The 16,707-nt window shown below is 44.9% G+C and overlaps 1 protein-coding gene and 1 pseudogene across 2 annotated transcripts; both read left to right on the forward strand.

Moving 5' to 3' along the window:
• Window positions 1-870: 870 nt before the first annotated feature.
• LOC308354294 (10 kDa heat shock protein, mitochondrial-like) lies at window positions 871-3,536 on the forward strand (annotated as a pseudogene). Its single transcript has 2 exons — window positions 871-929; window positions 3,205-3,536. The product of its transcript is annotated as a 10 kDa heat shock protein, mitochondrial-like (transcript).
• A 6,203-nt stretch (window positions 3,537-9,739) lies between these two features.
• Window positions 9,740-15,747, forward strand: XBP1 (X-box binding protein 1). The gene is given in 6 exon segments (XM_080821389.1): window positions 9,740-10,015; window positions 10,938-11,034; window positions 12,098-12,232; window positions 14,166-14,201; window positions 14,204-14,311; window positions 14,619-15,747. Coding segments are annotated over 6 exon segments (1,179 nt in total). The 5' UTR covers window positions 9,740-9,770; the 3' UTR covers window positions 15,177-15,747.
• Window positions 15,748-16,707: the final 960 nt, after the last annotated feature.

Below are 16,707 nucleotides of genomic sequence, written 5' to 3' on the forward strand. Positions count from 1 at the left end.
AATTGGGAAGTTAATCTACAGCCTTCAGCTGATTATTTTGTCCTTTTGTACCTCAATTTTCCCGACCACAAAATTGAGATGCTATAATGGTAAATGACTCATGGATAAAATTTATGTCCCTGGGACCCACCTACTTCCAGCTGCCCTGCTCAAGCATACTTGCTCCCCAGTTAGGCTACACGTTCACAAGAGAAACAAGGATAGGGCGCCTGGGTGGCTCAGTCAGTTAAGCATCTGCCTCCAGCTCAGGTCATGATCCCAGGGTCCTGGGGTCAAGTCCTACATCGGGCTCCCTGCTCAGTAGGGAGCCTGTTTCTCCCTCTACCCTTCCCTCTCTATTCTTGGTCTCTCTCTCTTCCTCACTCTTTTTCTCTAATAAAATCTTTAAAAGAAAGAAAAACAAGGACAGTGTTTGGGAAATGTCACTTGGGCAATACAGTGGATAAAGCGCCTGTATTACGTGAGTGTGTGTTGTGTGTAACAAGAACCTAGCCACTGTGCTGCTTTTATTTCTCACATAACTTGGGGTTGGCAAGTGGGTAATCTGGAGCTAGGTTGGGAGTTAAGGGCCACTTTTTTTTTTTTTTTAAGATTTTATTTATTTATTTGACAGACAGAGATCACAAGTAGGCAGAGAGGCAGGCAGAGAGAGAGAGAGAGGAGGAAGCAGGCTCCCTGTGGAGCAGAGAGCCCGATGCGGGGCTTGATCCCAGGACCCTGGGATCATGACCCGAGCTGAAGGCAGAGGCTTTAACCCACTGAGCCACCCAGGTGCCCCAAGGGCCACTTCTTGATGCCATCAGGAACCCGGACTCCTTCTGTCTTTCCTTTGATATCCTTAGCATGGGTCTTCCTTCCTTATGTTGCAAAATGGCTACCGCCTTCTCCATCTTTTGCCCTTTCATCGGCATTCTGGGCAAGAGGAAGAGGTTAGGAGGAAAACAGCAACACGCAAAATGCAGATGGCATCCCAGCTGAGTCTCCATTTAATAAACTTTCCTGGAATCCCCTCAGCCTAGAAATTCCACTTACCCATCAGCCTGAATGGCACTATGTGGCTATCCATAGCTTCAGGGGAATCTGGAAGCTGAGTGTTTTCAGCCAGGCACCTCGAACACGTTTTTTTTGTTGTTGTTGTTTTCTTTTTTAAGATTTTGTTTACTTATTCGACAGAGAGTGCAAGCAGGGGAGTAGCAGGCAGAGGGAGAGGGAGAAGACCACTCCCAGCTGAACAAGGAGCCTGATGCAGGACACATTTTTTTTTCCTAGTAAGGAAGAAAAGCAGAATAGATGCTGTGTAGGTAACTAGAAATACTGCCTTAGTGTCCTAAAATGAGCACATTCCAGGCTTTTGTAATAAGTCCAATATAGACCAATCTTGTGTTGAATTCTGCTTTTTAAAAAAAAATGGTATTATGGGGGAGCATGGATGACTCAGTCGGTTAAGTGGCTGCTTTTGGCTTAGATCATGGTCTTGGGGTCCTGAGATCGAGCCCTGTTTCCTCCTCCCTCTCTGCCCTGCCCCTCCCACTCATGCTCTCCCTCTTTCTGTCTCTTAACTAAATAAACAAAATCTTAAAAAAAAAAAAATATTGCAGACAACCCAACAGTTGAACAATCATTCAAAAAATATTTACTGAGGGGGACCTGGGTGGCTCAGTACATTAAGCCTCTGCCTTCGGCAAGGTCATGATCCCAGGGTCCTAGGATCGAGCCCTGCAGCGGGCTCTCTGCTCAGCAGGGAGCCTGCTTCTCCCTCTCCCACTCCCCCTGCTTGTGTTCCCTCTCTCACTATGTCTCTCTCTGTTAAATAAATAAATAAAATCTTTAAAAATATATTAAACATATACCTCCCAGGAGGCCTGGGTGGCTCAGTTGGTTAAACATCTGCCTTCAGCTCAGGTCATGATGCCGGGGTCCTGGGATGGAGTCCTACATCAACTCAGTGGGGAGTCTACTTCTCCCTTTGCCTTCTGTTCCCCTGTTTGTGTTCTATCTCTCTGAAAAATAAATAAATAAAATCTTTAAAAAAAAAAATACACCTCTCACATGATCTCACAATTTCCTTCTAGGTATTGAGCCAAGAGAAATGAAAATACAAAGTTTTCTTTCACACACAGATTTGTGCACAAATGGTCAGAGCAGCTTTATTCACAAAAGTCAAAACTTGGAAATAACTCCATTTCTAAACTTGTAACACAAGAGGAAAATGGGATCAGGCATGGGGATGAAAGGTCCAGCCTAGAGAATATAGTCAAAGGTATTGTAATAGTGCCGTATGGTGACAGATGGTAGCTACATTTGTGGGAACGCAACATAATGTATAGAACTGTCAACCACTATGTTGTACACCTACAACTAATGTAACATTGGGTGTCAACTACACTGTAAGTTAAAAAAAAAAAAAGAGTAAAATAGGATCAAATTTTGGGAATATTTCTCCTTTGAATAAAAACATGTTCTTAGGGTGCCTGGGTGGCTCAGTCAGTTAAGTGTCTGCCTTCGGCTCAGGTCAGGGTCCCAGGGTCCTGGGAACAAGTCCCACAACTGGCTTCCTGCTCAGTGGGGAGTCAGCTTCTCCCTCTACCTTTCCTGCTCATGATCGCTCTTACTCTCTATCTCAAACAAATAAATAAAATCTTCAAAAATAAATGTTCTTAGTTGAGAGTGTTAAATTAGTTAAACAAGGGGGCCATTAGACTGGGGTGGCTTTAATGCATTAGTAGCCTTGTCAATAAACTAAAACCTAAGGCTGTAATGCCTCGAGGTTAAGAAATCAAAATCTAAGGACAACAAATCACAAACGGCCTTTTAGGCTTTCCCAGTAAATGCAACCCTTTTAAAACTACACCCAATCAAATAATTACTCACTTTGCTTCTGCCTCTTCTCTGTAAAAGTCTTTCCCCAGCTCCAGTAGGGCAGGGGGTATGCTCCTAACTACTTCCGGTTTGGCACTGCCCTATTTGATGCTTGCTCAAGTACATTCAAAATTTTTTATATGCCTCAGTTTAGTTCTCTGTTAGTTCAAGCTTGTTAATTGCACTTTTCACATCTTGTTTGTCCACTCCAGCTGTTGTTTCTGAGAAAGGTGTACTTGTCTCCCGTTGTGCCTGTGGATCGGTCATTTTCAGCCTTCTTTTGTACATTGCAAAATGATGTTACCCACCGGAGCGCCGTTTTCAATGAGGTGTGGGTAGCCCCAGAGCAGAGTACGAACTGTACTGGCCAATCACGGCAGGACAGGCGGTTGGAAAGTTTCTTCCTCTCTTTGACCCAGTTTTCGTTGAAGAGTGCAGCTGAAAACGTAACCAAAGGAAGCATTACGTTTCCAGAAAAATCTCAAGAGGTGTCACAAGCAACAGTAGTAGCTGTTCAATCGGGCTCTAGCAAGGGAAGGGTGTAGAGATTCAACCAATTAGTGGTTAAAGTTAGAGATAAAGTTCTCCCAAAATATGGAGACACCAAAATAGTTCTAGATGACAAGGATTATTTCTTGTTTAGAGATGATGACATTCTCGGGAAGTATGTAGATTGAAATCATTATTGAAATGGCATGAAGGGGCCTGTGAGTGGTTCAGTCTGTTAAGCATCTGCCTTCTGCTCAGGTCATGATCCCAGGGTCCTGGGATCAAGTCCCACATGGGTTCCCAGCTCAGCAGGGAGTCTGCTTCTCCCCACTCCTTTTGCTGCTCCCCCTGCTTGTGTTGGGACATGTCAGAGAGGACATATGTCAAAAACAGGCTCCCATATATGCTACAACATAGATAGCCTTGAAGACATTATACTATGTGAAACGAATCAGATACAAAGGGACAAACGTTGTGTAATTCCACTTATATGAGGTACCTAGAATAGGCAAATTCACAGAGACAGAAAATAGAATACAGAATAGAGAATACAGTACAAAGGTAACGAGGGGCTGAGAGGATAGGGGAATGGAGCATTATTGTTTCATGGACACAGAGTTTCTGCTTGGGATGATGAAAGAGTTCTGGAGATGGATGGTGGTGATGGTTTTCTGACAATGTGTAGGTACTCAAGGCCACTGGATTGTATGCCTAAAAATGGTTACTATGTTAGATCTTATGTTGTGTACATTTTACATTTTATGTTGTGTATAATTTAAAAAGCGGGGGCTCTCATTTGCAATGACGTGGATAGAACTAGAGGATATTATGCTAAGTGAAATAAGTCAATCAGAGAAAGATAATTATCATATGATCTCTCTGATATGAGGAATTTGAGAGGCAGGGTGAGGGGTTGTGGGAGGAAGGGAGGGAAAAAATGAAACAAGATGGGACCAGGGAGGGAGACAAACCATTAAAGACTCTTTTTTTTTTTTTTTTTTTTTTTTTTAAAGATTTTATTTATTTATTTGACAGACAGAGATCACAAGTAGGCAGAGAGGCAGGCAGAGAGAGAGAGGAGGAAGCAGGCTCCCCGCGGAGCAGAGAGCCCGATGCGGGACTCGATCCCAGGACCCTGGGATCATGACCTGAGCCGAAGGCAGAGGCTTTAACCCACTGAGCCACCCAGGCGCCCCAACCATTAAAGACTCTTAATCTCAGGAAACAATCTGAGGGTTGCTGGGGGTGGTGGGGGTGGGATAGCGTGGCTGGGTTATGGACATGGGGGAGGGTATATGCTATGGTGAGTGCTGTGAGTTGTGTAAGACTGATGATTCACAGACCTGTATCTCTGAAGCAAATAATACATTATATGTTAATTTAAAACAATTTTTAAAAAGGAGGGGCGCTTGAGGCACCTGGGTGGCTCGTCAGTTAAACATCTGACTCTTAGTTTTGGCTTAGCTCATGATCTCAGGGACATGGGATTAAGCCACACACCAAGCCCTGCATCAGGCTCCATGCTCAGCATAGGGTCTGCTCCTCTCTCCCTCCCCCTCTCCCCTTCCCCCATTCTCTTTCTTTCTCTCTCAAATAAATAAATAAGTAAATAAATAAATCTTTTTTAAAAGATGGGGGGCCTTCATTTAGCCAAGCCTGAGACAGTTTGAGATCAAAATAATAAATTGTTTTAACTTTTAATAATTTTTAAAGTAAAATAGGACTTTATGAGTTGATAATTATATGAATGAATGAATGAATGAATAAATAAGTAAATAAATAAGGGGCGCCTGGGTGGCTCAGTGGGTTGGGCCTCTGCCTTCGGCTCAGGTCATGGTCTCAGGGTCCTGGGATCAAGCCCCATGTCGGGCTCTCTGTTCAGTGGGGAGCCTGCTTCCCCCCCTCTCTCTCTGCCTGCCTCTCTGCCTACTTGTGACCTCTGTCAAATAAATAAATAAAATCTTAAATAAATAAATAAGAAGGGGAAGTTCCACTGCACAGTAGAATTCCAAGTAATAAATGCAGAAATAATGATGGAATCAGGAAATCACTATTTGCTAATCATTAGCATAACCATTAATTTAGGCAAGAATCATCAATGGATCCTAAAACTGGTAGGTGAAAGTCTAATGAGAAACAGGATAGGTAGATATTTTAAAATATCTTTCTACAAAATACCTATTATTAGTAAGTATAGTACTTAATAATTAACTTCATAGTGGAGAAACTTAGCAGACATCATTTAAACCAATTGATAAAAGTTAGTATCACTAGTAACGGGACAAACTGACATCACGTGCCTCCTGATATCATGCACTAAGAAGAACATAGCAACACGCTGTGGGATTGCTGCCCCCCATGCATAAATCATGAGGTAACATCAGACAAACCCAAATGGAGGGGCATTCTACAACTGTGATTGATGTGTACATTTCAAAAATGTCAAGGTCAAAAAGACAAGAAAAGACCAAGAAACTGTTCCCAATGAAAGAAGCTCTAGTAACAATTAAAATTAGTACAGATTTTGTAAGACTTTTTAAAACAATATACATTCCAAGTTTTGGTATATAATTATCAAACAGAGGGTAAAGTGATAATTGGAAATGTATCTTTGGATTCACGTGTCAATGGATTAATAGTACTTACTGCAAGAATGTGACAGATTCTGGCATTAATTTCATTCCTTTTTTAATTTTCTTACTTCTAAAAAAGAGGTCAGTGCCCTCCAAGACAATGTTCATTTAACTAAGGGGTGGGGAAGGAAAGCAATTTGTTGTAACAATGTCCTTCAATTGTTTGTACATCTTTCAAGTTAGAAGCCAAGTCACATAATGATCTATAATCAAAAAGTATTCTACTGAACTCTCAGCTGATAATTCAATTTTGTCTTCCATCAATTTTTTAAAAAGATTTTATTTATTTATTTGAGAGACAGAGATCACAACTAGGCAGAGAAGCAGGCAGAGAGAGAGGAGGAAGCAGGCTCCCTGCTGAGCAGAAAGCCCAATGTGGGGCTCAATCCCAGGACCCTGGGATCATGACCTGAGCCGAAGGCAGAGGCTTTAACCCACTGAGCCACCCAGGAGCCCCTGTCTTCCATCAATTTTATTGAAAACAAAGAATTAGAACCAGTGCAGCTGGAAAGGGATTTGATATTCACTGATGAGGGTCACTTCCTTTCTCAATACCATCACTAATAGCTAAACTGGCCAATTTGTTTGCATGCCCGGAGATTTTTCTTTTCTTTTACTTTTTTAAAAAAGATTTTATTTTTAAATAATCTCATACCCAACAGGGGCTTGAACTCACAAACCCAAGATCAGGAGTCACATGCTCTTCCAACTGAGCCAGCTAGGTGCCCCCCGTAGCACACTTTTTATTCCCTTCCCTCTCTTTGCCTGTGCCATCTCCCATATTGATATCATATAGGCCAGCGCTATCCAACAGAAATAGAATGCAAGCCATTTCTTATATTATTTAAAATGTTCTAGTAGCCAATTAAAAAAAAACCCACAAAACCAATTTCTAAAAAGCTGTTTAGGTGTGTGTGGGTAGCTCAGCTGGTTAAGCATCTGACTCTTGATCTCAGCTCAGGTCTTGATCTCAGGGTCAGAGGTCAAGTCCCATGTTGGGCTCCATGCTGGGCCTGGAGCCTACTTAAAATAAAATAAAACTTTTTTTAAAAAGCAGTTTAACTCACAATATCAAATATACTATCACTTCAACATACAATCAATATAAAAAATGATTAACAAGATATTTTACATTGTCATGTTTTCATACTACGTCTTCAAACCAAGTGTAATTCACATTTGCAGCACATTTTAATTCAGACTGGTCACATTTCAGGTGCTCAATACCCACATGTGGTTAGCAGCTACCACATTAGAGCAATTTTTGAATTTTAGTTTCAGATTATAACTGGGTTTTGTTTTGTTTTACATTGACATTTATTTTGACTTAATGACCTGCAGTTTCTCATCACTGTTTCTTTGCATTTCACAAAGTCTAAGAACTTTGCATTTTATGTTATCTCTTATCACAAGTGCCTAGTAAATGTTTTAAGATATTAATGGCACCTGATGCAAGAATTATCAGATTACTCTTACAAAGAGGATATGAAACTGTTCAAAGGTTTGGAGTTGAGTGAGACTTCGTGGATGGTAATCTGCATCAGGTCAAATTACTGTTTTTGAGCAGGATTTTAAATGTTTATCAAAGATAAAAGCCTTGAAAACAAAGCTGGGGGAGTCAATTTCAACATTCCATTTCTACCCCATTAACCAAGACCAAAATGTAATCCAACCACCTTTTTTCCTCTGCCCCAGCATCTTATCCTTTTTCCACATGGTTACTCATGGACACCTTGCTGGACTAACAGGGGCCTCATGGCATTTTCTTTTTATGCCTACATGATTTAAATTTTAGCTTCACTGGGACTTCTTACATTGCACCAGACATTCTCTTGGTGTTCACAAACGGTAGCTTAACAAAAGGTTGCATGACAGTTACCCGACTTTTCTCAGAACCTCTTACAGCTTTCTTTTTTTTTTTTTTAAGATTTTATTTATTTATTTGACAGAGATTACAAGTAGACAGAGAGGCAGGCAGAGAGAGAGGGAAGCAGGCTCCCTGCTGAGCAGAGAGCCGGATGTGGGACTTGATCCCAGGACCCTGAGATCATGACCTGAGCCGAAGGCCCCGGCTTAACCCACTGAGCCACCCAGGCGCCCTCTTACAGCTTTCTTTAAAGGTATAAGTCTCAGGGACGCCTGGGTGGCTCAGTTGGTTGAGCAGCTGCCTTCCGCTCGGGTCATGATCCCTGCGTCCTGGGATCGAGTCCCACATCGGGCTCCTTGCTCGGCGGGGAGCCTGCTTCTCCCTCTGCCTCTGCCTACCACTCTGTCTGCCTGTGCTCGCTCTCTCTCTCTCTCTAACAAATAAATAAATTTAAAAAAAAATTTAATTAAAAAAAAAAAAAAGGTATAGGTCTCATCCAGAAGACACTCCGAAGACACTCCCAAAGGTCTCAGAGACCAGGAGTGAGTCTCCCATCCCGGGAGGCAAGTTAGGACCCGGATAGCTCCAGACCGATGAGACTTAAGAAGGAAGCAGGCTTTATTGCGCGGAGTCTCTCATCACCCCACCTCTTTCTCAGGACCTTGAAGCAGCGTGTGTTCAGAACGCCCTCCGTTTCAATAGTCACTGATTTAGCCCTGCCAACGTGGAGGAAGAAAGCAGGCATGGGAGACTCGTGGCCCACTCCTGGGAGTAACAGAAATTGGGACCCTTTAAAGGGCCTGTGTATCAAGAGATGGAGTTGATTTAGTTCCGGCTTCCCATCCTGTTTCCTCCCCACCAGAATATAACTGAAGAGCTAACCTGACTTAATGACACTGCAAAATTACCTGAACCATTCTGCCTTTTCCCTTTTTGCCTATTTCCAACCACCCGAAAGGAGTTTTACTAATCTGTAAGCACAGAGGAAGCAGTAACTACTTGTTAAACAAAGTATCACTCTGTAACTCTAGAGAATTTCACATTTTGTAATTTGCTTCAAAAAAGGCAAACGCGCGGGGGATGTCCCGGATTGCCCCATTCTAATGTCCACCGGCCTAAACCGCTCCCCAGCTGCCAGGGCAGGAGCCTCGAACCTCCCCGCGTGCCAGCGGGCTGAGGGCAAACCCCGGGACCCTCGTCTGAACACGCGAAACGAAAAAAGTATGCTCGTAGCAGACAACTGGGAAATGCACATTGAAGTACCTCACATGCACTCCTACCACGCGGACCCGACGACGCCCGGTTTGTGCAACCCTAAGAGCCAAGCCTAGTTCTAAAACGCGCAATTTCACTTCCTAAAGGCTATTTCGCGGAATTTCTTGGCAGGCTTTTTTCTCAAGCAAGCCCGACTGGCTCGCGCTCTCTGCCCCCCGCGACTTTCCGCTCCGCTCGGGGCGCCGATGTGGCGCAGGAGATAAAATGTGGTCGGGCAGAGGGGACACCCGTCCGCCAGTCTCGGGGAAGGGTCATCAGTCCGGAAATCTCCCCGTTTGGAATAAGACCCCGTCGTCCGGGTGGAAATCCGTCAGTCTAGGGGGTAAAATCCGTCGGAGGAGGAAACCCCGCCGGGTTCCGGACCCTTCCCTGAGGAGCCAGGCAGTCCTCAGGTCCTCCAGGGCCGCGAGCCCCGGACCCCGCCGGTCCCCCGCCCCCCACGGCCCCTCCTTTCCCGGGTGCGGCCGCCACGCTGGACGCTCCGGCCTCGCCCCCTCGGGGCCCGCAGGACCAATGGGCGCCGAGAGCCGCCACGCGTCACGCGGCGCTGGCCAATCGCGGAGGGCCACGACCGTAGAAAGGCTGGGTGCGGCGAGGCCCGCGCGGTGGACGGCGGCGGCGCGCACTGGCGTAGACAGTCTCGGGCCATGGTGGTGGTGGCACCCGCGCAGAGCCCGGCCGCCGGGGCCCCCAAAGTGCTGCTTCTGTCCGGCAAGCCCGCTGCCGCCGCCGCCGCCGCCGCCACCGCCGGAGCCCCGGCTGGCCGGGCTCTGCCACTCATGGTGCCGGGCCCGCGAGGGGCCAGCCCCGAGGCGGCAAGCGGGGGGCCGCCCCAGGCGCGCAAGCGACAGCGCCTCACGCACCTGAGTCCCGAGGAGAAGGCGCTGCGGAGGTGGGCGAGGGTCGGGGCGCGGACCCTGAGGGCGAAGGGCTGGGAGCCGGATCCGAAGCCGGGCGCTGGCCGGCTGCCGCGCTCCGGCGCCTTGGGCCTGGCGGGTGGGGTGCCAGCGTGGCGCGGGGCGGGGCAGGAAGTCGGGAGTCCCGGGCTGCGCCGGCCTTTGTCCCCGACCCCCTTTTCTGACACATTAGGGATGCGTGGAGCCCCAGTGCGCGAACCTCTTGCTATGTGACCACAGACCTGTCATTCAGTTTTTCTGAATTTGGGCGGTGGCTTGGACTCGATTGACCTACTTTTTTCGGTGGCGTGCGGGGTTGAAATGACAGTTGTGGAGAGGGCTGTGACCTCTGTGAGGCTCACTAGTCAAACTTAGTCTCCACGCTCTTAGGAATGGTTTATGTATTCATGAGGTCTTCGGAAAGATGGAGTGAGAAAGACGTAGCACCCAGGTCTCCGTAAATATTAGTTCTTTTGTGGTCATTGTGCCTTTTGTGATATAAGTGCCTCCTTGAGCAGACGCGGGGCCCAGCCGTCCGGGGACGGCCCGGAATGCCAGCCAGGGCGAAAGGCATCGGCTTCTCCTCTGTTTGACTTATACGGGGGAGTAAAAATGGGAGGAGGAAATCTCTTATGATGCAAGCTGAGTAGTGCTTGTGTCCAGCGTCCTTGCTGTGGCCCGGGTGCGACGGGGGTGTGGATGACGCAGTATGAGGGAGAGTGAAGCAGTTCTTCAAGCCAGATCCGCGAAACGCTGTTTTTTGTTTTGTTTTATTGAGGGGAGGAGCCTGGAGTGTATTTTACTTTAGTTTGCCTTATATGAATGGTAAATGAAAATGAAAGCACCAGCTGGCTAAGTACTCAAAGATACAAATAAGGCTTGAGATGACTTAGTGTGGTATGCCCCTTTTGTTCTCAGGAAACTGAAAAACAGAGTAGCAGCCCAGACTGCCAGAGACCGAAAGAAAGCTCGAATGAGTGAGCTGGAACAGCAAGTGGTAGATTTGGAGGAAGAGGTAAAAATACTTAAGGTCAAACTCTTTTATTGTATATCCTTCCTCGGTGAATGTTCTGATGTTTGCTGCCCATCCCAAGTTGTTTCTGTCTCTTTAGAATACAGTTGAACAGTTAATTAAAAGTTAAACTGAAGAAAAAAAAGAATCTAAATTAGGATAGATAGATAATTAAATGATTAAGTGGTGAAGCTTGATAAGAGCAGAAGTGGTTGACCCTCTGGCATTTGGTGCTAGATCTGTCTCAGAGTTGGTGAATTACAACATTATAACTTTTATCAAGTTAGTACTAAGAGGGGCGCCTGGGTGGCTCAGTGGGTTAAAGCCTCCTCCTTCGGCTCAGGTCATGATCCCAGGGTCCTGGGATGGAGCCCCGCATCGGGCTCTCTGCTCAGCAGGGAGCCTGCTTCCCTCTCTCTCTCTGCCTGCCTCTCTGCCTACTTGTGATCTCTGTCTGTCGAATAAATAAATAAAAATCTTAAAAAAAAAAGTTAGTACTAAGAAATTCATAAGAGCAGATAGAAAATCATTGGTTAAACCTGAGACCCTTCCTGGCTTGGCCAAAAGTCCACTAACGGTTCCCTTCCCCTTCTAGGGCTCACTTATTACCTAATCTTAAATTGTTGCCAGCTACACATCTTGAATATATAAGGATTTCATACACACACACACACACACACACACACACACACACTTTTTAACATATTTTGATTTTATGGTCCACCATTACCACTTCTGTTACAACCTGCTAGTTCAATATAGGAATTTTTTTTTTTTTGCCATCATATCAAAATTAAAGCCACAAGTCACCCTTTGCTGAGGTCTGAATGAGTAGTTGCAAGCATTGTTATTTGTGACCCCCCCAACCCCCCACCCCAACATGGCACTTGTTTTTCGTAACCATGACCTTTCCTTCAAATACCTACTGTGAACCAACTGTATAAGCAGAGTTTTCCAAAAGGTCAAGGAGAAGGAAAGGAAACCAACCATAGTGAAACTTCATCAGGTGGATTCTTAAGTGAAAGAACTGGATGTTTTAATAGCTTCTTCTTGAACTTACTTCCAGAACCAAAAACTTCTGCTAGAAAATCAACTTTTGCGAGAGAAAACTCATGGCCTTGTAGTTGAGAACCAGGAGTTAAGACAGCGCTTGGGGATGGATGCCCTGGTTCCTGAAGAGGAGGTGGAGATCCAGACCAAGGTAATTCATCCCATTTATCTGATGTCCTATGTGAGAACTGGTTCTAAGTGACATGACCCCTTAATGACACTCTTTTTCAACTGTGTAGTGGATAGTACTAATTCCTAATAATTAAAGCAAGTTACACAGCTCTCTAAGAGCAAGTACTAACAAATACCGATAGCCAACGAGATGTACCATGTCACTATTAAGGAGAACCAGAAAAAGCCAGTCAAATCTAACGAATACTCCTAAAACTATAGTAGTTCTTTGATGAATATGAATGAATAGGGAAAGGATTTACTGTGGTAGTGACACCCCTCTGGTAGAAGGTGATTATGGGTTTTAATGCACAGACATGGCTTATTTATTGACAGCACCTAAGGGGTCTAAGATTGATAGTAGGGCAGTTCTACTCTGTGAAGGTAATGTTCAGAACAAACTTAAAAAATTACTGTCCAAAAAGATTTGGGGCCTAAATTCACTATGGAACTTTATTACTTAAGAAAATTAGTATGGGGCAGGGGCGCCTGGGTGGCTCAGTGGGTTAAAGCCTCTGCCTCCAGGGTCCTGGGATCGAGCCCTGCATCGGGCTCTCTGCTCAGTGGGGAGCCTACTTCCTCCTCTCTCTGCCTGCCTCTCTGCCTACTTGTGATCTCTGTCTGTCAAATAAATAAATAAATAAATAAATCTGAAAAAAAAAAACAAAAAATAAAGAAAATTAGTATGGGGTCACCTGGGTGGCTCAGTTAAGTGTCTGCCTTTGGCTCAGGTCATGATCTTGGGCTCCTGGGATCAAGCCCTACATCGGGGTCTCTCTCAGTGGGAAGCTTGTTTCTCCCTCCCTCTGCTGCTCCCCCTGCTTCTGCTCTCTCACTCTCTGTCAAATAAATAAATAAAATCTTATAAAAAAAGAAAGAAAATTATTATGGAAGGGCGCCTGGCTGGTTCAATTGCTAGAGCATGAGACTTTCAATCTCAGGATTGTGAGTTCAAGCCCACTTTGGGTGCAGAGATTACTTAAGATAAAATTTTTGGGGAGCAGGGTGCCTGGGTGGCTCAGTGGGTTAAGCCTCTGCCTTTGGCTCAGGTCATGGTCTCAGGGTCCTGGGATCGAGCCCCACATCGGGCTCTCTGCTCAGCAGGGAGCCTGCTTCCCCTTCTCCCTTTGCCTGCCTCTCTGCCTACCTCTCTGCCTATTTTGTGATCTCTTTCTGTCAAATTAAACAAACAAAAAAAATCTTAAAATTTTTTTTTTTTAAGATTTTGAGAGAGTGAGTGTGTACATGTGCACAAGCAGGGGAGAACGGGCAGAGAGAGTAGATTCCCTGCTGTGGGACTTGATCCCAGGACTCTGAGATCATGACCTGAGTTGAAGACAGATGATTAACTGACTGAGCCACCCAGGTGCCACTAAAAGTAACATCTTTTTTTTTTTTTTTTAAGACTTTATTTATTTGATAGAGACACAGCAAGAGAGGGAACACAAGCAGGGGGAGTGGGAGAGGGAGAAGCAGGCCTCCCAGGGAGCAGGAAGCCAGATGCGGGGCTCAACCCCAGGACCCCAGGACCCCAGGACCCTGGGACCCCGGAACCACGACCCTAGCCGAAGGCAGACACCCAACAACTGAGCCACCCAGTTGTTAAGTAACATCTTGAAAAAAAACATTATTATAGAGAGTATCATTGAAGATACTTGGGAATATCAGTCCTTCCTGAACCTTTGCTTGGGGCATAAAGATGTTTCATTGCATAGAAAATGACAGAAGTTAGTCTTCCATCCCTTCTCTCTTCTTGAGGACTCAATAAAATGGAAATAAATGAAGGTAAGGGAAAGAGTTCAGCTCTAAAGCATAGTTTTCTAGCTTTCTTGAAAGTTGAGACTCACAGGTGCCTGGTGAGCATTTCCTCACGGACTGCAGCTTGAGCTGTTGCCATTGGTCTTTCTTCCCAGGGGCATGGAGCGAGGCCGGTGGCCGGGTCTGCTGAGTCCGCAGCACTCAGACTACGTGCACCTCTGCAGCAGGTGCAGGCCCAGTTGTCACCCCTCCAGAACATCTCCCCATGGATTCTGACAGCGTTGACTCTTCAGACTCTGAGGTAGGCGTTTTTTGGATTTTGTAAAGAGCATTATAACTAGTTAATTCATCTCTGATGTCTGACATTCCCAACCATTCAGAGGAGGGCAGTAGAAGTTAGTTTTGGTTGGGTTACAGGTAAACATCGACTGCCTTCCTATCTCCTTGTGATTCAGGACATAGAGTGAGGTATAGATGAATGGGTCTGTGGGACTCGGTGGTCATCCTATTATGAATAATTTACGTTGTGGGACCTAGTAATAAGTATTCTAGGTAAATTCTCAGTACCTTCTGATGGTTGGATTCTATTTAACTTTTGCCTCTTGCAGTCTGATATCCTGTTGGGCATTCTGTTCAACTTGGATCCAGTCATGTTCTTCAGATGTCCTTCCCCGGAGTCTCCCAGCCTGGAGCAGCTCCCAGAAGCCCATCCAGAAGGACCCAGTTCCTTACCAGCCTCCCCTTCTCCGTCACTGGGGACGTCATCAGCCAAGCTGGAAGCCATTAATGAACTGATTCGTTTTGATCACGTATACACCAAGCCTCTAGTCTTAGAGATACCCTCTGAGACAGAGAGCCAAGCTAATGTAGTAGTGAAAATTGAGGAAGCACCTTTCAGCCCCTCAGAGAAAGATCACCCTGAACTCACTGTCTCAGTGAAGGAAGAACTTGTAGAAGATGACTTCATTCCAGAGCTGGGCACCTCAGATCTACTTTCATCCAGCCACTGCCTGAAGCCATCTTCCTGTCTACTGGATGCTTATAGTGACTGTGGATATGAGGGCTCCCCTTCTCCCTTCAGCGACATGTCCTCTCTGCTTGGTGTAGACCATTCTTGGGAGGACACTTTTGCCAATGAACTCTTTCCTCAGCTGATTAGTGTCTAAGGAATGATCAGTGCTGTTACCCTTTTCTTTTGACCATTATACTGCCTGGAAGATAGCAAAGAAGCCTGTGCTTCATTTAAAAAAGCCAAAGTAGAGGGTGTACAGTGCTAGGGAATTCCCTTTAAGTATTTGTCTGTTCAAACTGTATAGGTCACCGCAAGTATTGTCTTTGTCATCCAGCAGTCCAAGGTACTCAGATATATTACTATAATCCAGAATTAGAGTTTTTGAGGTTGTACCCTTAAGGGCAGTAGTTTGCCCTAAAACTCTTACGTAAGGGTCATCAGACAAGCATCTTAGACATGAAATTTATGAGTGGCCCTTTAACATTTCTTTCCCCCCTTCTTGGCATCCCAGGCTTGCCTCCAATTTTAAGTCCTTTAGTTTGCTTCTGCAAGCAGAGAACACCTACCTGAGGGGGCTCCTTCACGTAAAGATCAAGAATCTTTTGTAAAACTATGGAAATTTACTATGTAAATGCTTGATGGAATCTTTCCCTGCTAGTGTAATTTTTGGAAGGTGCTTTCTCCATTTATTTAAAACTACCTGTGCAATTAAAAAGTGCAATGCAGTGTCTTTGTTCTTGGGTAAGTCTTATTGTTTTCTCTAGGTGTTTCACTGTTTGCCATGATAGTGATTTACCCAACTTCAGTGAGCATGCCACTTTTTAAAGGTTTTTTTCCCCCTTAGTTATTGCCTGCTTCAGTTTCTGACTGCCGTAAGTGATATCTACTCTTTGAGCAATTACTGTATTTCTGAGTTTCTTTAACCTAACTGGCCAATATCACAGATTAGTAAGTGGCAGAGCTAGAACGCTTAACATGCTAAGAGAAGGACATGCCATTAAATACCAAGATCCTCTTGCCATTATTATAGGGATTAAGAACATTTTCTAGACTCAAACTCCCTGGGTTTAACTCTGCCACTGGTTAGCCAGGTAACCCTGGACGTATAATATCACTTCCTCACCTATGCAGTGGCATTAACAGTCAACCTCTCTAAAGGTTGGTAGAGGATTCGAAGAGATGATGTGCCGTAAGTTCTTGGTATACATACAACTAGGCACCATCCCAAGCACTCAAAAGTTAGCTCTTCCCTTAATCCACTTTGGAGAGAGTTTAAACTTAGAGAATTAGATATCCTCTAGAACTTGTTTCACAGAAGAATGAACCTGTTGAAGAAAAAAAACCTGACACATTAATATTATCCAAAAACTATAGAAATGATAACCTCATCATCATTCATGTGCAACTTTTCCTTGGGAATCTTCTTAAAAAACACTGAAGGACTTCCCTCATTTATAGAAAACATATCACCTATACCAGGATCCTACGTCAACATTAAGACTACCACTACAGCGGTCAGAGTGAATGAGTATAGACTAAAGGTAGGATTCAAAAAGTCCCAAGCAGCAAGACCAAGCACGCTCTACTTTCAGCCAAGTACAAGGGATCGTGGTGTAACTGGAAGCCTGTCCACAAGACAGCCTAAAATCCCCGGTTACAAAAGCCAGAGCTCAATTCTAGTTTGT

Source organism: Martes martes (genome assembly GCF_963455335.1).
Source record: "Martes martes genome assembly, chromosome: 13".
In the NCBI taxonomy this organism is placed as follows: Eukaryota; Metazoa; Chordata; class Mammalia; order Carnivora; family Mustelidae; genus Martes; species Martes martes.